Source organism: Xiphophorus hellerii, chromosome 22 (assembly GCF_003331165.1).
Source record: "Xiphophorus hellerii strain 12219 chromosome 22, Xiphophorus_hellerii-4.1, whole genome shotgun sequence".
NCBI classification, from domain to species: Eukaryota; Metazoa; Chordata; class Actinopteri; order Cyprinodontiformes; family Poeciliidae; genus Xiphophorus; species Xiphophorus hellerii.
In genome coordinates this window covers 22,157,778-22,179,900 of record NC_045693.1, presented here as the reverse complement: position 1 = coordinate 22,179,900, position 22,123 = coordinate 22,157,778, and the positions used below count along the sequence as shown (strand labels likewise).

The 22,123-nt window shown below is 39.8% G+C and overlaps 1 protein-coding gene and 2 long non-coding RNA genes across 5 annotated transcripts; 1 reads left to right on the top strand and 2 right to left on the bottom strand.

Annotated features, from left to right (window-relative positions):
- Positions 1–472: 472 nt before the first annotated feature.
- On the bottom strand, positions 473–7,729 carry LOC116713509 (uncharacterized). Its single transcript, XR_004337884.1, has 2 exons — positions 7,440–7,729; positions 473–1,649 (listed from the first exon to the last, which is right to left on the bottom strand). It is a non-coding gene; the product is annotated as an uncharacterized LOC116713509 (long non-coding RNA).
- On the bottom strand, positions 2,839–6,193 carry six3a (SIX homeobox 3a). The gene is made up of 2 exons (XM_032553682.1): positions 5,348–6,193; positions 2,839–3,439 (listed from the first exon to the last, which is right to left on the bottom strand). The coding sequence occupies exons 1-2, from the start codon at positions 6,037–6,039 to the stop codon at positions 3,247–3,249; spliced, it is 885 nt and encodes a 294-aa protein (XP_032409573.1). The 5' UTR covers positions 6,040–6,193; the 3' UTR covers positions 2,839–3,246.
- A 1,439-nt stretch (positions 7,730–9,168) lies between the features above and the next one.
- On the top strand, positions 9,169–18,079 carry LOC116713508 (uncharacterized). 3 transcript variants are annotated; one of them, XR_004337883.1, is made up of 4 exons: positions 9,169–9,413; positions 9,644–9,728; positions 13,483–16,038; positions 16,185–18,079. It is a non-coding gene; the product is annotated as an uncharacterized LOC116713508 (long non-coding RNA). The 3 variants fall into 3 exon arrangements; XR_004337882.1 differs by having other exon boundaries at positions 9,171–9,413; positions 13,483–13,548; positions 15,934–18,071; XR_004337881.1 differs by having other exon boundaries at positions 9,181–9,413; positions 15,934–18,070.
- The last annotated feature ends 4,044 nt before the right edge of the window (positions 18,080–22,123 follow it).

Here is a 22,123-nt window from a genome sequence, read left to right as displayed (position 1 = left end):
CTCAATCAGAGCCGGGACTTGTCGCGGCCAATAAAACTTGTGGAGTGCGTAAATGGAGAAGCGGAGTGGGGAGGTTGTGTAGGTGTGGGTGGGGGCGTGTTTGGGTGCGTGTGTGTGTGTGTGGGGGGGTGTAATAAGCCACGGACTCTTGGTGCTCTTGATAGGGCCTATCTGTCTCTGGCAGACTGATTGGAGATTTCAAATATGAACCAGATTTAGTTCATCTGCAAATGGCAGGCGGTGGGGAAGGTTTGCTTTAACCTAACAGATGAGCTTTGACCGTCTTAGTGGTCCTTTTTTTTTTTTTTTGACAATCTCGCGTCAGTTGGGCCACCTGCTCTGGACGCACTTTGTTGGGGTGTGTGTGTGCGTGTGTGTGTTGGCGTGTGTGTGTGTGTGTGTGTGTGGGTGTGTGTGGGTGTGTGTGTGTGTGTGTGTGTGGTTGTTGTTATGGTCAAACATTATTTACAGATTTAAAGTCGCTTCATGTTTATTCATTTTCAATCATTTTCTTAAAACGTACTTGACTTTTGTTTTTCTCAGCACTTTCCGTATTCATAAGCAAAAAGACGCGGTATACATAAATTTTCACCTACTTGCTTGCTCAAGCTCATGGGTCAAAAACAAAAAACAAAAAAAAAAAACCTGCACGATTACGTGATTTAGAATCGCATTTTCTGCGCAGTTTTTCCGTAAAATAACAATTCTTGAGCTTTTAAAAAGTAAATGATCTGTACCCACATCCTCTTCGCGACTCTAAATGTTTTGCATAAAATTCGTTTGACGTCACACTTGGTGTCGTGTCCACCGCGTGCGTGTGCGCAAACAAACTTCAGCACTTCAGGATCCGCTACAAAGTTGACGTCCTCAATCAATTCGAAACTTTTCCCCCCTTTCTCTGAAGCCACACAGGGCCCCCCAAGTGTTTGTTTCGACACAATATACGGGAAGAAAAAAAAAACAGTTAAAAATGTCAAGCAAAACAAACAAGCAAAAAATAAAAAAATAAAATAACGCTGAAAATCTGGCAAGATCAAAGTACTGTGGATGTTCGCCCTGCAGGCTGCAGTTTTCTACATCTCTTAAACAGCAAACAGCTCCCGTATCCCGCTTTCTGTCAACTACAGCACTTATTGCCTATGTTTGAGAAAGTGTCTCTACCACTAATAATAATAATAATAATAATAATAAAAATGTTCGTGCAACAGTGTCCTGTAGTTGAATATTTGCGCCCCAGTCTCGGCATAATAATTGGTTGGGGATTTTGGTTGGAAATGGACTGCAGGGGGAGGCGAAAAGAGTTTTTTTTTTTTTTTTTTTTTTTTTTGGTGGATGGGGGGGAAATGGTTCTCCTCCGAGGAAGAAAAGCTCTTTTCAGGAGCCACAATGGGAGATTGGGACAGAGGAGGAGTCCCCATCGTGATTAGCCCATTTAATGGCGCGTTTACTTAATTTCTGTATTCACCAGCGACGAATGCACAAAGGTGGAAATAGCACTCACATCTTTTTTGTTTTGTTTTGTTTTTTGTTTTTTTTACATTGACATTTTGTGTAAATCTATCAAAAGCAAATTTTTTCTTTCTTGTATAGTTTTCAACGAACTGAAAATACAAGTTTTGACAAAGTTCTTGTAGCACTCGTTTTGTTTTCTCTCTCTTTCTTTTTTTTTTACAGTGTTCTAATCGCAAAAAAAAATAAAAAATAAATAAGTAAAAAATCGCGCATGTTTAGCCACCTGACTGCATAACCTTCCACCAAGCAGGGGGATCATAAGCGAGGATGAGCGGTAATGCTCCAACAATCCAATAATGAGCCAATATGAGCATGTGTTTAGCCACTTATGACCGCCCTTATCCGTAATCGGATGGAAAGACGGACAGCATGCACAGAGGCGAGGCAAACTCAACGTTTCATTTGAATTACACGCTAATAATAAACAAACAACTAAAAAAAAAAAAAAACCCCAAAAAACAAACAAGATGGATACGGCTTTTAGCGAGGGGTCAACACATTTACTAGCCACACAGACCAAATATATGAAGATTAGTAAGCCACCAACACATAAAAAAAAAAAAAAAAAAAAAAAATCGCAACAAAAACGCCTGCAGCACTCGAGGTGTAAGTTTTGACAAATATTTTATGTAGGAACACCAAGTCAAGAAAAGTGAGGAAGGGGGATAGAAAAGAGGATGACACTCGCAGGGGAGGAGGAGGAGGAGGAGGAAGAGGGTCGGGGTGGAGGGGTGGGGGTGGGGGGGGTGGGGGTGGGGGGGGGGGGGGGCAGAGCAATAATTATGTACAAGCATATTTCTACACGTATATTACAGAGCGGGAGAATGATCGCATTATTTCAGATATACATAATTCAATATAAACTTTTTTTTTTGAAAATAAAAAATAAAAATCTGATACAGTCATAAACGGATCCGTTCGACACATTATTATTATTATTATTATTATTATCATTAATATTTTTTTTCTTTCTTTTTTTCCCCCTCTTTCCGACCAGGTTTATATCCCACACACACACACACACACACACACACGCGCCCACACACACACCCGCAGCGCACACGCGCATACACACACAGGCAGTGACAGAAATGCAGTTAAGAAACAAAGGTGCTTACGACTTAAAAATGATTGTCTGATGAACACAAAGTAAACAAAAAAAAGAGAAGAAGAAGAAAAATGAAAACAGGATTGCATCTGGTTTGCACGGCTGCTTCCTCACCGTCGTCATTTGGATGGAGAAAAATAAAACAAACAAATAAAATAAAATAAAATAATAAAATTGAAAAAAAAAGACGATCTGTTTTTATTCCCTCTGGTTCCTGATGGGGGGAGGAGGGGGGGGTGGAGAAAAAAAAATCTTGCATTCAGGTTGATTTCCCTGATTACAAAAATGGAAAAGAATAATAATAATAATAAAAAAAAATCATGCAAGTAGTCTAGTGTTGATGTTGGTGTGGAGGGGGGATGAAGAGGAGGGGTAGGCGTGGGTCCTTTGAAAGCGCTTTAATAAAAAAAAGACGTGCTTTTATCTCTTTTTATTTTAATATTTATATCAATCGGTCCTTTTCTCATGAGTCTTTTTTTTTTTTTCATCTTCTCGGGTCCGTTTTCCCCTGTAAATATTTCTCTCTTTTTTTTTCCTTTTTTTTTGTCTTCTTCTTGTTTTGACCTCCCAACCCGCACTCCTCCACCACCTCCCCCCCCCTCCTCCTCCTCCTCCTCCTCGCCGTATCATACGTCGCACTCCGAGTCGCTGGATGTGACGGACAGGATGGACGTCCCAGTGTCGACTCGCTCTGTCATACTGGAAACGCTGGTAGTGGGGCTGGCCGCGGTCGAGGGCGACTCGGCCGAGCTGTGAGGGGTGAGTCCGGCCTCCGAGAGGGACCTCATGCCGGCCGGTCCTATTGCTTGGTGCTGGAGCCTGGAGAAAGAGGTTAGAGGGGGGGGGGGGAAATAGAGAGAGAGAGAGAGAGAGAAAAAGGAGGAGGGGAGGGAGAGAATGAGAGAAATGGCAATTAGACCTGAGAATGTTCACCCCCTCTCCTCCTCCTCCTCCTCTTGCTCCTCATCCTGGTGCAAAATAGGGGTTCAAAACTCTCCTTTCTTTCCCTGTGCTGGCCCCAGCCATGCATGCGTGCTTTTATCAAGCAGCCAGCTTTCAAGGGACAAAAAAACGCAGCACTATTTAGACAGTTTAGACCAACTAACGCTGGGAGGATTTGCTACAAAACCAACGCGCAATGCAAGGTGGAATAGTCTAAACAGTAGCAGCACAAAAAAAAAAAAACAACAAAACAACAAAGCAAAACAAAATCTTGGGACGTAAACTATTTGTTTTGTTTTCGTTGTTGTTTTTATATCTACTGCTGTGCTTTCCAGCCTCTGTGAACTCCAGAAAAAAAAAAAAAAAACATTTAATGAATAAAAATCAATGTTGGTAGTTAAGTGAGAAATAAAACATATAGAGAGCCTAACGGAGGTTTTGTGCTGCAGCAGCATGGAGGTGCATGAATGAATGACGTGGAGATCCAGGCTGCACCAATAACCCTGCATGTTTCTCTGCTGTCCACTCACGATAATAATAATGACAACAACAATAATAATAATAATAGTAATAACTCCATCGCGGAAGGATAATGTCAGCGCGGAAATATATCTATTCATTTATCCAAGAGATTAAGACAGAGCTCATATGGCTTAGTAATACTCTTGGGGGCATTTTCTAATCAATTATAGCATTTCAATGAAATGATATCACACGTAATGTTATGAATACAGACTGAGGCTTTTATGCATGCTCTTTTTTTTTTTTTTTAGTGGACTAATATCAGTAATGTGTCCATTATCCTTTTAGATAATCTTCATTTCCATCACAGTTTTACGTTAAAATGAGACGGGGGCAAAAAAAGAAGAAGCTAAATGTAGACACTATATTATTATACTATACTTTTTAATTTCACCTAAATAAATCAGAAATAATTTTTTTTTAGATAGGAAGAAAAATAGAATTATTTTAGAAAAAAAAAACACAAATGCGTTTTTACAATAATTAATGAAAGGATTAAAGATTTACCAAACCATATTAATTCAATGCTGTTTACAAATTGCGTCATGCTCAATGAAAACGTGTTTCATTTAACAACAATTTAACAACAATTTCTTCATACAATAGAAGATTGATATATATTTGCGGTTGTTTACTAATACTCCGAGCATACTTGTTAGATATATGATTCCTCTACGGAGAAAATAAACACGTGGTTTTATGTAAAAAAAAAAAATTAAAAAAAGAAAAGAAAGAAAAATAATAATAATAATAATAATAAAAAGATGAATTCAGACATTAAATAAATATTACAAAATTGAATTAACAGTATTTTTTTTTAAATCCACGTTAAACTAAAACTTCAAATTTAAACAATGTCGTTCTTAAGTCCATTATTTTATTTTATTCACATATTTTTATTGTATTTTTTTCTTAAATTGCTCTTAAATTATTAGTCGTGCATTCATTTCAGATTTTGACGTTGATCAACACGTCTCTGTCATATTTAATTTTCAAAGGCTGTAATTTAACGTGAAAGAGAGAAAAAATAGTTCCAGTGTTTGCCCCGGATTTCACTCCACAGCAAACATGTCGCCGCAGCTCACTCCCTTTACCTGACTTCCAGCCTTGCCCTGTCTCTTTTCTTGGATAGTTTCTCCGGAAGCGAAGTAACATTTATTTCCTTATATCAAAGAAAAAGCGTTTCCCCCCGTACATAAGTGCGCATTTTTAGTGATTTTGATAAAGCAGGGGGAAAAAAATAAAAAATCAAAAATCGCCAACCTGTTTTTGGCCGCCGCTGCTCTGTCTCTTTGCCTCCGGTTTTTAAACCAGTTCCCGACCTGTGTAGGAGTGAGTCCAGTGGCTTGAGCCAGTTCCCTTTTCTTGCTCGGGTTCGGATACGGGTCCTGTAGGTACCACTCCCGCAACAGGCTCCGCGTCCGCTCTTTGAAACAGTGCGTCTTCTGCTCCCCGTCCCAGATGGTCCGAGGCAGCGGAAACTTCTTCCGCACCCGGTACTTGTCGACAGGTCCGAGGGGACGACCGCGCAGCTTCTCGGCCTCCTGATAGTGCGCCTCCAGCCACATGGCCTGCAGCTTGCCGTGCGAGTCCTTGGTGAACTTGTGGTTCTCCAGGATGTGGTAGAGGTCTCTGAAGTTCCCCGTGTGGAACGCCACCACGGCGCGGGCGCGCAGGATGGACTCGTGCTTGTTGATCGCCTCGCACGCTCCCGGAGCCACCGGCAAGGACCAGAGGAAGCGGCCCAGCCGCTCGATGTCCCCGGTCTCCTCCAGCGTCTCGCAGACGCTCGCCACCTGCTCCGGGGAGAAGTTGAGGGTCGGTAGCTGAAACATGGACAAGTCTTCTGGAGACCTGGCGGCGGGAGCGCTGTTCGCCAGCAGTAGTGGGCGATCAGCGAAGTTAGGCAGGAAGAAATGGGAGGGATAAAGCTCTAAAGGGGATCTGAAAACCATGGAAATGACCTGAGAGAGAAAGAAAATTACCGAGAAAAAGGGGGGAAAAAACCCGAAAAATACGGCTAGTAAAAAAAGCTTGAATGATTCAATGGCTATCGCCTAATGACACCAGCCTCATAATATCTCCCCCCTAAATCCGCCGTTGAGTGTAGCATTGAAACATTTTGTTTCCCTTTTCTATTGGTCTTCTTGGTGTCGTTGTGGCGTTGTCATGGCAGCCCTGCCAATCACTGTCAAGCGTGCCAATCATTAGCCAGTACGTAGCGCGAGGCTTTCACCACTTGTGCAGCGCGCACGGGGGGTTATCAGAGTCTCGGATCTCCACAGCAACCCTCCCACTGCACCGCGCGCATCGGGCGCGAGCCAATGCTCGCCTATCTGCTGAATGGAATGAGCAATTAGAGGGTGGAATATTATTGCGATCTTAACGAGGCTCGTTAAAGCTAAAGCAGATATGTAGACTGGAGATGCTTAGCAGAGACGGGGAGAGAGAAAGAGAGAGAGAGAGAAAGAGAGAGAGAGAGAGAGTGCAGGGAGAGAGAGAGAGAGAGAAAGAGAGTGCAGGGAGGGAGCTTTAAATGGGGGACAAATGGACAACCAATGACTGCATCCCGGGAATACACGTTTTGAATAGAAGCGAGCCAATTTGCACATTATTTTGGATTTTTTGTTGTTGTTGTTTTTTTAAGACAGTGGTAACTTTTTATGTATATATATTTTTTTTATTTTCTTTTTACCTCATATACAATAAAATAGTGTTTTGGGTTTTTTTGGCAGCGATTTTTGCCTATTTTTCCCACTTTATCCTGGTCGTGACTTTTATTCTCGCTCGGCCTCTGGGACTCAGAGTGCACAACTCTGCCTCCCTCATCTCCCCGCCGCCTTCTCTCCTTATATTTTGGGGGGCAGGAGGAGGAGGGATGGGGGGAGAAACTCACTTGCCATTGACTTCTTACCCTTTTTTTTTAAAAAAAAAAGATTATTTACTTCTTTTTTTTATTACTCCAGTACCCCTTATTAAAACCATTAGTCCAGTGTTGGAACTACAACCCAGTGCCAACTTGAAAGCTTCTCGGAGACATAAAAGCACTTTTCGTTGCATTTGATCTGGCGGCTAAAGGACACGATCAATGTCCGCATCCAGTCATGGGACTCGGCTTACGGCGGTGACCGGGGTGGTGTGATTTTCATGTTTATGACTAAAACCACTTCATATTTAGACAGGGCTTATGAGGGTGTTAAAATAGTGTGAGTTCACCCCTAAAACGAACAGTGCCCACATTGTGAAAGAGCCGAGTATAAGGCGTAGCATCTAGACTCTGCTTAATCCTTCCTCAATAAAGCTGACATAATGATCCTAAGCCGCCTTTCTACAAATTCATTCAGGGATTCAAAACTTTTTCCTTCTCTCTCTCTCTCTCTCTCTCTCTCTCTCTCTCTCTCTCTCTCTCTGCGATTTGCACATTCTCTCCGGATCTGGACCGACTGACCGCCAACCTCAAGCTTGGAGCTTTCTGAAGGAATAGTGAGTATGCAACAGCTCCCTATGCTGCATGCGTGACCAACACCTGTTTTGGCACTTAACGCACTCAAAGTCGGCGCTGCGGCGCGAATTTGCGCGCTTTTACGCACGGAGCGCCTTGGAGCCGCTCAGGTGTCTTGCGTGTGGAAAGTGTGCACGCCGCGGAGCCGGGGCTTGTGTGATGATCTTTGTTTAGGCGCTTTTTTGTTGTTGTTGTTGTTGTTGTTGTTGTTTTGTTTTGTTTGTGCCTTAACTTGGCGCTTCGTGTGTGGGTGCGCGCGCGCGCGCGTGTGTGTAGTGGGTGGGAGGTGGAGGTGGGGCAGCATGTTGGATCAAACCTGTCCACTGTGCTGCTTGCACGAAACCCAGGAGGACTAATTCCAAGTGGCACTTGAATTGGCCCCATTGCAAAGCTCTGTGGACTGGAAGTAAAGGCTGGTATTTTCATGCTGGTGTTAAAACCAACCTTCTAGCCTATAACCCCTCTCTCGCTCGCTCTCTCTCTCTCTCTCTTTCTCTCCCTCGCCTTCTCTCTTACGCACACACACACGCGCGCGCGCGCGCACGCACACGCTCATGCACAACCCCAGGTTGTGAATGTTTGGCTTAGCAAGACTACCTCAGGAATATGCAAAGCCTCCCACACCTGACTGGGCGCACCGAATTGGTTGATCACAACTCAAGCCGAGGCTCCAGGTATTACCCCGCATTACGTCGTTCGGCTTTTTGTTGTTTTTCTTCTTCCTGTTTTCAGGGGAGTCCCATTTGTGGAGTTGAACCTCGCAGGCAATTCGGAAATCACTCCAAAATCTAAGAAGGAGACTAGATTGTGAAATGTAAAACCTGAATGAATGGGGATTTGAGAGAGAGAGAGAGAGAGAGAGAAAGAGAGGAAAGCCTGTGGTAATTCACATTCTTTTACATGGCTTTTGTTTACGTTAAGCGTGTAATTAACACCCCCACCCCCCCACTCCTCCCTAACAAGTTTATTCACCTGGCGTAATTGTGTGTTTATCGCTGAATGTTCCTAACAGCGGGGGGGTGACGGGAGCTCTGAATGCGCGGAGAGAATCTGGTGAGTTCTCCGTTTGCTAACAGCCTTAAAAAAAAAAACAACAAAAAAAACTCCTTAAGGAACAACAACAAACACAAACAAGAGTCTGCCGCGCCGGAGCACTAAAGCGGCTGGTCAGGCAGCTGCTCACACACACACGCCCACAAACACACACCCCCACACACACACACACACGCACACACACACACACACACACATGTCTTCTTGGAGGTGTTCTATTATTTGTGAGGAACTCTGTTTAAGAAAATAAGTTTCTGAAAAATAAATAAATAAATAAATAAATAAATAAATAAATAAATAAATGTTTATTTTGGCAGTCGATACAGAGACACCCATTGGATCCGAGGCGTTATTCGCCATCCCTGATTGTTCACTGCTTACTGTCTGTTTGTCCTTATCAGTCTGTCCCAATGAGGAAAGCAAATAAACAAAGATGATGTTACGTCATGTGAGGGGGTGAGAGAGAAAGAGAGAGAGAGAGAGAGAGATGGGCAGTGGATGAGAGAATGAAATAAAAAAAGGTGTTGGCTGAAAAAGGCATAACAAGGAAAGAGAAAGAAGGCACGAAAGTAAGGATCTTTATTATTTCAGTTATTTATTTCTTTATTTTTCTCCCCCTGCTCCCTCGTTGACCTTCTGTTTGGAGAGAGGAAGGCAGCAGCACAGCACTGCTCACTGGCAAACACAGGAGAGAGGCGCCCGGTGCTGCTGCTGCTGCTGCTGCAACCGGGATTCACCTCATCTACACAGGACGGGATCCTGGATTGATCACGGGTAGGAACCAAACAACCATACGACAAATATTATTATTATTATTATAGCTATTATTTTAAAAGCGACTCCTTCTTTTGGGATTGTTGTACAGAGCCCTAACAACAGGCGTCTTAAAGAAATGTTTTTATTACTGTTTGCATTTTATTTTATGAAAGAATTATATATTAGTAATTGCCTCTTACTGGTTTTCTTTTTCTTCTTCTTCTTTTTTTTTTAAAATCTCTTTGCAGTCTTCCAAAAACTGTCAAGATTTAAGCCTGGTTGGAGGCGGCACAGGCTCCGCGCTAATTCGGTGAAAATTCAGCTGCAACTCTTGTAAGTTTTTCCCCTTGGAATCGTTAACAACCTGTTTTTTTTTTTTGTTGTTTTTTTTTTCTCGATTATTATTTTTTTGTTTAAAAAAAAAAAAATAAAATAAAAAATACAAAATTAGCTATAATTCGCCTGTGAGCTTCTTTTTCCGCTTTAAATGCATTTAAATGAAGGTTTCCCCACATTTTATAAAAAATATATTTGAATAGACTAAGCACTGATTGAATCTGTGCCTCTGCTGAGCGATGAATGATCCTGTCGGGACGGGGCGCACAATCCTCTTCTCCCCATGCTGACCACTGCGGCGAACCGAGAGCAAATAATGAGCCTACACTGTAAAAAATGTCAGTTTGAGGAAAAAATATTATTTCAAACGATGAATGTTTTTTTAAGGTATCGTCCCAGATTTTTTACGTAACTCATTTGAATTTATATATATATATATATATATATATATATATATATATATATATATATATATATATATATATATATATATATATATATATATATAAGAAAGGTGTGGATTAACTTTGCGTCAAGTTTCTTTGATTTAATTAGTTGTTCGTACTGCAGTTTTATCTAGCGAAATAGTTTAACATTGTTGCTTAAAGAATAGCAGCGCCTTTACACTGTGTCGCTCAACTAGTGCTTGGTGTGTGTTCTCATAGAAGACTCCACGAAGTTGTGGAAATAATGAATTTAAAAATAAAAAATGCAGGCATAAAAATGGTTGTTGTCACAATGATCGGTTAATGTGGCGCCAACTTTAACAGCACATAGCTAGTACAAAAGTTCTCTCTCTCTCTTTTTTCTCTTAACATCTCTCTCCCTCCTCTTTCTCCCTCCCTCTGTTTTTCTCTTATTGTTTTTATTGTGTGGTCTCATTAGGGGGACTTCCTGGCAGGACTGGGAGCTTGTATCGGAGCTGTCCAATCAGTGTATTTACACGGGTTGTTAGCGACAGTTAATGAGGGCTCCTCCCCGGGCCGGTAGAGAAAAGGCGCCTCAACATTAAGATTTACCTTGTGTCAACTCGTTACTTCTAATGAACCCCCCTGAAAAAGCCTCCTTCGTAGTCAATGGAGCCCCGCGCCCGGATCTTGTGTGTGTGGGACTGGAAGAGTGGAGCTGCAAGCCGGGCTCCCTTCTCTCCCCCACATCCCCTTTTTTTTTTTCCGCTCACAGAGTGGCTTTTTTTTTTTTTTTTTTTACCCCCTCTTGCACACCCAGCCTTATGATGCATGCATGTTTTGTGTGGTGCCTGTCTGCTCTTTATGTCACAACAGCACATGGATTAACAGCGCCAAACGTAGTTTGCAAGCGTTGGGCTGTAAGTTAGCTAATTCCACTCTGGGGATTTTTAGAGAACATGGATAAGTCAAACACAAACTATGACAGAGAAGCTGGAGGGAGTGTTTGCATGCCTCTATCACAAACTCAGTGCGTCTGCCATTGTTTGCTGAATGAGGCTTGACATGTCAACTTATTGCCTCTGCAGAAAAGAAGTTCATTTATTCCCCTCCCCCCACTCCACTACACCTCCCCACCCCAGGTTTTCTCCCCATCCCCAAGCGCAGATCAGCCTCTGGCCCCTGTGTCCATCCCTCATCTGGCCCCCAGTGTGGCTTGTTGAGCCGCATCAGCAACACATCACTGCCCATGAATTCAGGTACAAACTGGAGGAGTTTGGCAGATGACTAAAAGTGGATTTCCCTCCCACTCTTTCTAAACCACAGAAACACTTAAAAATCAATTAGCCTTGTCTGGCCCTCTGCCTGCACCAGTCATCATTAGGAAAAAACAAAACCAAACAAAAAAAACAAAACAAAAACAGGTGAGTTCCACAGGACCAAACTATGAATATTTAGGATTTATTACCAGCTTTGATTACAGTGGAAACAAACATTTAGCATTTTATCAATGAAACTGATGCAACGATTTATGTGTGTTTCATTTATGATATATTTGAAGCAATTTCTTCTCAATTCACCTCTCCACTTTGTGGTCAAGGTATATAAACCTCTAAACTTTTTAAATATGTTACATTATGTCACTTGCAAGCTGGTTCCCTGGTAACCACAACCCAGAAATATTGTTCCAAGTGCCTCTGGGAACAACACGTTTCGCTAGCTAGTAAGTTTGACTTTAGCATTAGCATTGTCACGAACGGATCTTTTTTTTCTTTTTAAAAAAAAATCTCTTCAAATAAGAAGCAAAAAAATGTTTGTGAGTTAATTTCAAATATTTTAAATATATTGTAATTACGTGTCATCATGTCAGAGTCTCACCACTCGTGGTTCCGACTACGCATCCAGACTGCTCTTAGCATCATCATCATCCTTCATAGAAAGACGACGGAAGCTAGCAAGATGAGACTGTCAGCTCTCATTTCTCAACAACTTTAAGATTAGTCCATAGACAGTTTTATCCATTATTACTTCCATATACATTGCTGGGGTCACTTTGGGGTTGCTCTCCGTTCAACACAGAAGTCTGTTGGCTTGTCACCAAGTTTGATTTTTAGCATTACCGCTGTCGCTAAGCTAGTCAAAGATAACGTTATCTAGAGCTATTATCAGAAATAGTCCCCTGACCTGTAGCAGTATCTTCTTGGAAAATGATTTGAATACTTGAATGTGGTGAACACTAAGAAGCTAGTGGTATGCTATATGAATCCACCGCATCAGCTCCCCTGTCGGGATAACTTTCAAACAACCATGAACCCCGGAAACTTTGTATTACACAATATTTGATGCTACTGCACAGGCGACTCAAAACCCAAAACGTTTACTCCGTTCTTCACAAACCTAGATTTCATTACCAGTTAACAGCTTATCTACTGCCTTAACATTACATAAAAACAAGAACTCTCTTTGGCTTTACAACACAGTTCCCTATGTAGTAACGATTTGTGGGGAAATTGTATTCAGCTGTTTTCTGCTAACACAGCACTGTTTCCTATGGATAAGAGTATTTTCATTTTGAGTTGTTCTACGTTGATAGACATCTAATGTTGGCCAGCTGGCTAGCTGTTAGCCATCAACCACAGTGAGAACTTCATTGGTTTCTAGAAAGCCCACAGCGTTATGACAAGGAGACCATACCAATGCTGTCACATACAGTAAGCTAACTTTTTAAAGCTGTTTACAAACTTAATGTCTTGCTCCAACACAGAGACTTTCTCCACCACAAGTCTAATAAGATCTTTTAACTTTACTGATGTAATACTTTCAACAACAATTCCACTTTGGCTGGACACACAAAGGACAAGAATACCCAATGATTGACTGAACCAATGCCTTTAGCTAAATTGCGATGCAAATATGTATTGTGTCCACAGTTAATAGAATTTACCCACCAGAAGCTACTACAATTACAAACCAAAATGGCTGTTTCACATTGAAATCATTAATTAACTAGGAAATTCGTTTTTTCAGTGTAATGAGTCCCAAACCCGACATATTTTGACCACTCTGAGTATAAGATGTTGTGAAGAAACGTTTTCCTTTCGCCTGTTCAAACTGAGCCCTTCAGAGTGAAGAGGTGTTACTCAACATATTTGCGCACCATAATGAGATTTACTCTTTCACAAGCAAATACATCCACCAGCAACCAGCAGCTGACAAACTGCTATAAAATACTTGCAGATCTCGGTGCTTGGTGTGTTTACAAAGTCCCGCAACCTCAATAAGTTGTTGGTTTTTTTATAGAATACATTTTTTTGTGTCTTTTTTTTTTTTTTTTTTTACATCAGCCGCCTGGTGCAGCAATGTGACAGAGAGGGGCAGCGCCGGAGGAGGCCGGGTGTTCATTCTTCCAGGTAGATGGGTCGATTCATGAATAGGGAGAAATAAATATAACGGGCGCATATCAGATGCGTTGCCCCAAGCTTTACACATGATGCGCACCTTAACTTTCCCCAATGACTCTCTCACAGATAAAAAAAAAAAAAAAAAGTCACTTTTTCAGCGCAATCAGTCCATTTCTCCTTCCAGTCCCTAAATAAAGCGTGTGCATAAGTCATTAAGCTGCTTGTGTGGAGGAAAAAGGTGCTCTCAGGCATGAATGAGGCCAACCCAATGGCCAGCCAGGGTCTTCCCAAAAAAAACATATTCTGTTTCGGATTCGTGTGTCCTGGCTGATTAACCGGCCGGGGCTCCAGCATGTTAGATGGGAGCTGTGGAGATGGCCCTTTAGCCCGGTGTCACAGGAGCTGACAAGATGCAATTACTGCGGCTGACACGTCCAACCCCAAAGCTCACTAATGTGAGAGATGTGGAAACCGCAGACAATTTCTCGCACACTGTACAGCGAGAGGCAGCTCTGCGGCCAAGGAGTCCCATTTTAAACGCGGCCCTGCGTGACGCCTTTCACCAGTAAAACAGCCGCTTATTCAGCAGATGAAGATATGGCGCGGAGCATCATGAGACTGTATGTAAACGCAGGACAACAGAGAGCTAGTCTGCTCGGTTTTGAAAGAACATACACTATAAAAAAGGAATTTCGGAGATTAACTATTACTCAGAAAATTATTATTATTATTATTAGTTTTGTTAATCAGTTGGCTGGAATACAGTTTAAGGAATTGATTCAGTCAGTAAACTAATACTCATACATGACTATATTAACTTAGCAAAAAATGAGAACTACATAGAAACATTTGACTGAGGAAGTTTCTGTGCTTAAGTTTGGACCCAGTTTTAGCTTGTTACCCATCAGTGCTAACGCTAGTTTGAAAGCAGTAAGGGGAGCTGAACCATGAGGAAATGATTGCCAACGAACAGTGACCTCTAGAACACAACGTGTTTGTATGTCAAAAAAAAGGTATTGTTGTTATTATTTATTGATTCTTGATAGAGGATACAAAAGCGATGGTAGGTGATCTTGATAACTAGGGGGGAAACTCTTTTAAAAGAAAGCCGTGAGATTTGAAACAATGCGTTCAGGTTGTTCCAGCTGTGAAACACACAAATGTTTACTTAAAAATGTGAATGACTTATAACAAAATAAAATGTATAAAAATGAAATTTTCATCTGTCAAATAAAAAGAAAACACTTTTTCAGCTAAGGGTAAATGATAAAGCAAATGAACTATTTACATGTAATGTACAAGACTTTTTAAAAAATCTTATATGGAGAAACTGGTGTCATTTGCATAGAAGTCTTTCAGTAAGCTTGACAGCTAAAATACCATTAAATCATTTTTAAAAACTACTTACCCAATTGAATAAATTAAAATCTGATTATTATTGTTTTGATCACCTGTTGTTGTTTTTTTGTTTGTTTGTTAAATAGAAACAAAATAAAATAACTAAATTCGGACTAAAACAGAAATAGATCTTTTAATACTGAGTTTTGCCTCACGGCTAAAAAGCTCAGCTTGCTAGCATGGTTGCCTTTAGCATTAGCTCTGTCACTAATCTAGTTGAAACTGGATATGAACTTCAATTATTGCTCCTATACAAAGACTCTCTAAACCAGATACTTTATGGAAGCTCTTAACTCAGTTTGCATATTCACTAATAATAAAACCCATCTAGACAGAGGAGCCTTAGCATTGCCTTAGCATTAGCATCTGTACTCTGTACAGAGTAAATATCAACAACATATTCAGATAAATCTAGTCCAAAAGTTTGGGTGAGATTTCTTTCTGACATAAACTAGTGAGAGTTGTAAGAATTCAACCATTACTGGTCAACACATTGCAACCAGCTTAAGTTAAACATTATATGGCTAATACGTAATATCCTACAAAATAATTTTTTTAAAGTGCACTAGTTATGTACTTAAAACCAAACCTTAACTTCAATCAAGACAGAAACAGGTCGTCATAAAGTAAAAACTATTTAGTCAAATGCTTTCAGATTTGAGGTACTTTTCTTGAAAAACGTTTGAACATGTCATCTTTGTTTTTGGAGTGAATGCATTGTTATACCATTGTTTTTTGCTAACACCTCTAGCACCAATAAACAATAATCACCTATACATATCAGTACAAAGGCTGTTCTTTTTAGCATTTCAAACTTTAGAGTTTGGATTAGTATAAAAGTGGGCTATAAGCATTATATCCCACTGAGGTGTGAAAGTTTCTTCCTGTCTCTGATTTGACAAATTCCATTAGATTTTCCCATGACGCAAACTGTCACCCGATTCCAGTTTAAAACCCACACTAGCTGCTTGTCACTCTCATTTATTCCTCTCCCAGGATGCAGAAGTTGCGCCTCCCGAAGCACAAAGACTCCGTTAAAGCTTCTAAAGTCTCCAATCAACCAACATGAGTGATCCATAGCTGAAGTGTCCCTTCTACTCTGTATGTAGTATTTGTCGCAGTGATCCAAATACCATCGTCTCACATTTTGATTGTTGCTTTTGCATGACCAGCAAGTTCTTCTTCTCTCTCTCTCTCTTTCTCTCTGCCTGTCTCCGCGTTTCTCTCCTTCTCCTCCTTGACTGCAGCTTTTGACATTACTCCACTCGATTGCCCGTTTACCCCCGAGTCAAGTTTGAGGCGGGCATGAAGTGTAAAAGAGGTGGGCCATGTCATATCCGCTCAGTGTGCATGGGATTGTTGGCATGCACGGCGGTGATCATTGTTCAGGGAGAACAATTCTTGCTCAGAGCAGGCAGGGAAAAGTGAGGAGAATGGTGGAGAACTGGGGCTAATGAAACGATTTGTTCACAGGTTTTTCCTCATCAGCAGTGGCAGTGTGATTATACCACAAGCACATTTTTTGCTTGCTTGTTTGTTTTTAAGCCACATTTGTTCATAGACAAAATTCCACCATCAAATTTGCAAAACTTGAGTAACATTTCCCTCTCCTTCCTGGACACAAAGGTAATTTCAGTATAATATAATGCATATTAACATATTGAAACACTTATATATTATCTATTCTACACTGATAAAACAAAATATTAGAGTTGAATACGTACAATTGATGAAGCACTTTGCATATATTCACTTTCGAGGCTTTCTGAGTTGAATGATTTAAGCTCGACAGTCAGCATGTAGATTAGTTACTCAGCTAGTTAACTAGTTAGCACGGTTCTTTTCCTTATTTGTCCTCCACGGTGGGAAAGAAGAACAAAAAACTATTTTTTGTGTTTAAAGAATGAAATGTTACTGATACAATTTAGTAAATCTTTTCTAACAAGATTTTCCCTACCAACAAAGTTATGCCACTTATTTCTTCATGGTTTATCTGCACGTTAGCATGTTCAACAGTAGCTTTAGCTTTGTTGCTAAACTACTTCAAGATGGATACAAACTTAAATTGTTGTTGCAGTGCACTATTTTAACCAAAAATCTCCAGGTAATGGTTAATTTTAAGATCTTCATATCATATATATATATATATCTTTAATGTGGGTGTATAAGGAGTAGAATAAAGTTTGACTGACTCAACATCTTCACTTCCGTTTTTCTCAAATGTTTAAGTAGAAATTTTATTAAAGTAACACAATATCTGTGTAATTCAACCACAATTTTACATTGCTTAAATAAACTAATATAGGTGACCAAAATCTACAAATATTAATGGGTACAATTTATTCAATTTTTATGTGAACTTAAACATTTAATGGATGGATCTGTTGTACTAGAGAGAGAGTTGTTATTTTGAACTCCATGTTGACTGAAAATTAATTATCTTGAATCTTTCAGCAGAAACAAATTGAATCTCTAAAACATTGAGATCAGAATCGGAATGCTTTTATTCATATTGTACCGAAGCGATAACAATACAATTAATTTAAGTACATTGTAAGAATTTGATGTTTGCAGTTTTAGGGAAATTTATTTTCCAGTCTATTGACGTAAGTCAACTCTGAAGTGTACTATTACAGCTAAGTAGTAGACTACACATGTTTGTTGTGTACAAATAAAATAAGTCTCACTGACCTAAAATTAACGTCACCGTTTTAGTGATTAATCAGACATTTACCTAGCTCTCACGTGGTTGCTATAGGCAATAGGTTAACACTGTATCCTTTACATTATGGGGTCTCAGGTGTGTATGTTTTCATCGAGCGGCTTGGACTCACCAGCCAATCAGAGGTGTTGTCCGAAATCAACTGTCCCGTAACTGGAAACTATAGACAAGTCTACTTATTTACGGCTGAGCAGAGGCCGTCCGATCTGATTATGGTCGGTATATTGGATCAATAACTGATGTCTGAGAGAACCGAGAAGGGTGGAGTGCAGGGACAGGAGGGAAGCAAAGGTGCAACAGGTCACTCATTAGGAAGGATGAGCCATTGAACTCTTTATTATTATTTTTATTATTATTATTATTAGTAGTAGTAGTAGTATTAAATAATAACAATAATAATAATAATAAGTACCATTAGCCTATTACTATTATTATTAATAATAATAATTAGTCTTATTATTCTTATTATTATTATGATTATTATATTATAGTATTATTAAATAATAATAATAATAATAATAATAATAATAATAATAATAATAATAATAATAATAATAATAATAATAATAATGATATTATTATTATTATTTAGACTTGATTTGGGTCCATGAAAAGACCGGAGTGAAACTTTTCCTGACTGATTGGGTGATTTCCGTCACCGTCTCACTAACTGGTCAGTCTGGTATCAGAGGGGTTTCTTGTCCAGCTCACCATATATAGCACAGCTCATCCCCCTGCAGCTGAAACTCCCTCGTTAAACACACAAACAACCTAAAAGAGAAACAAATGAATCTCGGACCACATGAAGTACTTAACCAATCGCTCTCGGGTTAGAATTTGACCCATATCCCATCTCAGCTTGGTTATTGACTTTCATTCATTATTCATCTTCGGATTATTAGCTATCAGATGGCAGATGTCAGAGCGCGATGGAGATGTTGATGTTCGACCGACTGAAGGAGCCATTATCCCAGCCGCTTATCAAACATTCATGTGGCAGCTGTAGTTTGTGGCCCTGCCCTCCGTCCTCTGCTCTCACGAGGCAGCTTCCCTTCGCTGCTTAAGCTGCGGTGACCTTTCCCCTCGGTGTTATCGTATAGCGTTAAAAAAAAGACGGCCCCACTTGTTCCTGATGATTAAAAACAGTCATCAGTATGACACATGAAATAAAATACATGGCAACTTACGTTCTTACATTTACGTTTTTAAAAAAAAAAAAAAAATGTTTTTACCAAATGAAAAATATGAAATTTTGAGCGAGTGATGAGATCGAAGGTCTGTTACGTCATAGTGAAATTCAGCCCTTTTTCTATGCATTTAATAAGTAAATAATATTCAAGCTATGTTTTTTTTTCTTTTTTGTGCTGCACAAAAATTCAAATTTTACACATTTTATTATCAATGACATCATCCTAAATGTATCACGTCGCTCGGCATAATTAACTTAATTAACTTGCGTGTCGTAAGGGCGGTAACAAAATTCAACTTTCTAAAGGTTCAACATCACAATCACATTTATTTCCCTAATTATGACTTTTAAAGGAATGATCTTTTATCGAAAAGTCTGTATGTTGAAATGAGCAAGTTAAAAAGTTGAAGCTGAAAAGACGCGTGTCGATATTTAAATGTGGCTAAAGTTGGTTCGGGTGGATCAACTTGGCTAAGCCAGACTTCCGCGTCTCTGATGAGGATAACTTTAGATACTTAGAACTTTAAAATCCAGAGCACGTTTTTATCTCGACTAAATAACACGAGGACCCGTGACGAAACTTCAAAGTTATGCTTTCACTGAACGGGTGTGTTTATTTTTAAATTACTATATTAATCTCGATTTATTATTTAAATTACACATCTGAGTTGTTTTTTTAACATTTATAATAAGCCTAATTAAAATAGGGATAATTACTACACATGATTATAGCTATATTTATTTTTGGCGTCTCTCTCTCTCTCTCTCTGTCTCTGTCTCCCTCTTTCTTTCGCTTCAAACAGAAAAGAAACTTTTTCTCCCAACTTTTCTCCAGTTTACAGTGATGTTTTTGTCTTCTGTGGCTGTGAACACCTTTAATCCGCCACCTACAGCCACAAAAAAAAAAAAGAAGAAAAAAAAAGAGGGAATGTCACTTTTCCGGTTTTCTCCCGGTAAACACGGCTGTTTTCATCCGGGCTTTAGGAACCAGCAGTCCCCGCGCCTCGGCTTCAGCATTTCCATTTGACTGCGGCTGCACAGACCATCCGTGTCTCTTTGTAAAGTGCCCTGTGAACGCGGCGGTGTTCATTCTTCTGACCCCTCCGTGAACAGCACGCCGCCGCCGCCGCCGCCCTCTCTCTGCTCCCGCGCGGCCTCTGCCAAAACACAGCCGCACAATGCCGCGTGTGCGCGTGCGCGCGATGCGGAATGCGGCCCGAAATCTCGTGCAGAGGTAATGGGAAGTAGTCGGAAGGTAAGGTCGGGGGTTCACGGCGGGGTTAAAGACAGTCATCCGTAGCTTTTTTTTTTTTTGTTGTTGATATTTCTGTATTTTTTTTCTCTCTCTCTCCAAAACTCAACATCCTTCCTAGAGAAGGATGTGTCCAGAGTGCCACCCTCCTCACCCCGTCACTGTGCGCACTCTGTTTGTTTTTCTGCGTTTATTAAATCTTCCCCCGGCAGGAAAACCCACCGACTTCACCACGTCACCGGCTGCTGGGGGTGCTCAGCGTCCCCGCCGCTCTGCTCCATGAGAAACCTGCCTGTGTTTGGACTTGAAAAGTCTGTAGACTATTTATATCCTCAAGAAGGTTTCTGACAAAAAAAAAAAAAAAGAAATAAAAAATCCCTCAAGGTTCAAGGGAAAAAGAAAAACAAAAAGTAAAAAAAATAATAATAATTTGAGTAACTGTTCAAACAATTAATGTAAACCTTGACATGTCTTCTTTTTTTTTTGCCTCTGCTCTTTAATTTAAATGAAAAATTATCCAAATGCTATTAAAACCTCTCACCCACTCCCACTGAAGTCCTCCTGCATTAAGTTTCTTGATTAATCCACAGAATAAATCATATTTTAGCTGTGACATTAATGTAAGTGTCTGAAAGGAAACAGACTTACAGAGAGTCATTTTTTCCCCCCCTTTTGGAGCAGAGATTACTATTATCTCATTATGGATAACTGCTTGGAGGTCAGGTGTTATCAACCAATTTAATTGCCACTGCATTAATCTTCAAGCTTTTGACCCAATTTATAGTATTTTTTTTTTCTCTCTCTCTCTCTAATGAAATGAGAATATATGTGGAAAGTCTGTGTAATATGGATTTTTTTAGGAAACCAGGTGAAATAATTATTAAAGCTTCACTGTATTTTTATGTACGAGAGATACTTTGCAAAGGCCGTTTTTTTTTTTTTCTTAAAGCTTTATCTCTGTTGAGCTGGAATTGAAACGGGACATCTCCTTTGTAAATACGTTCCTCTCATTTTTAAGCATGTATTTGTTAATAAAGAGATTAATTAAACCTGCTTCAAAACCGACTTTGTGTCAGTTTCAGTTTATAAACATTGAGTTTTCTGTACAAGGATAAAGAAAAGTGCATGTGTGTGGAATTTTATGCTTTTATAAAGTTGACATTGGAAACATTTTTGATAATAACTAGTCTTTTCTACAACCAATGTCACTTTACATTCAGAATCATGTCACAACATGAACAATCTATTGTCCCTATGGATATATGTTTTGTATTATCTACATATCTTCATGCCTATTAATCTACAAATTTTTTATTTTTTTTTTTACATTTTCTGCATCAATTACCCCATAAAAATTTTCCGGTCTGTAACGAACCTCTTTCTGATTATGTGGCAAAACGGGAGCCTAAAAGTTTGAACTTATAAATTTGGGTTTGCATTTCCTTATTTGTGCTTTGTTGAAAATGAGCTGCTCTGTTTCACGTGCTCACCTAACAGTTTATTGTAGTGTAAGAAAATATTGTTGCTGCATAAAAAAAAATTGCAAACAAAACACACCGCGTCATTTATTTTATTTTATTTCTTTACTGTGTGGCTATTTTGCAGGTCAAAGTGCTGTGTAGCCAAATTAGCAGTTTTATAAAAAACAATTTGCTGGCAAACAGAGGCACATACTGTATACTCTCACTTGCTGTCGGAAATGTGGACCATAGAGATGTGTTAAGGTTTAAAAAGCAGTCCTGGTCTCTCTCAGACGTTTTCCATGATGGAGGACGATTCTTTTCTTTGGAGTGACTGTAAATTTGCAGAACCCCTAAGAACAACTTTTACCAAGAAACAAAACGACAGTTCATATCAAGGAGGAAATGGGCTGAGAGAAAAGATAACTGGATAGATAAAGGGTGGAAATGATCAAAAGAATAAGGAGAAAGAATTAAGAAATAAAGAAAGAATAGTCTGACATAGAGTGACTGACATTCATACAGCAGGATTAAAAGAAAATGATCAAAACACACAAGAAGAG

Coding starts and splice junctions, on each gene's coding strand:
- six3a (XM_032553682.1), bottom strand. CDS start 6,039: ATGGTTTTCAGATCCCCTTTAGAGCTTTATCCCTCCCATTTCTTCCTG. Junction 3,440..5,347: donor GCAGCGGCGGCCAAAAACAG/GTTGGCGATTTT, acceptor CTCTTTCTCCAG/GCTCCAGCACCAAGCAATAG.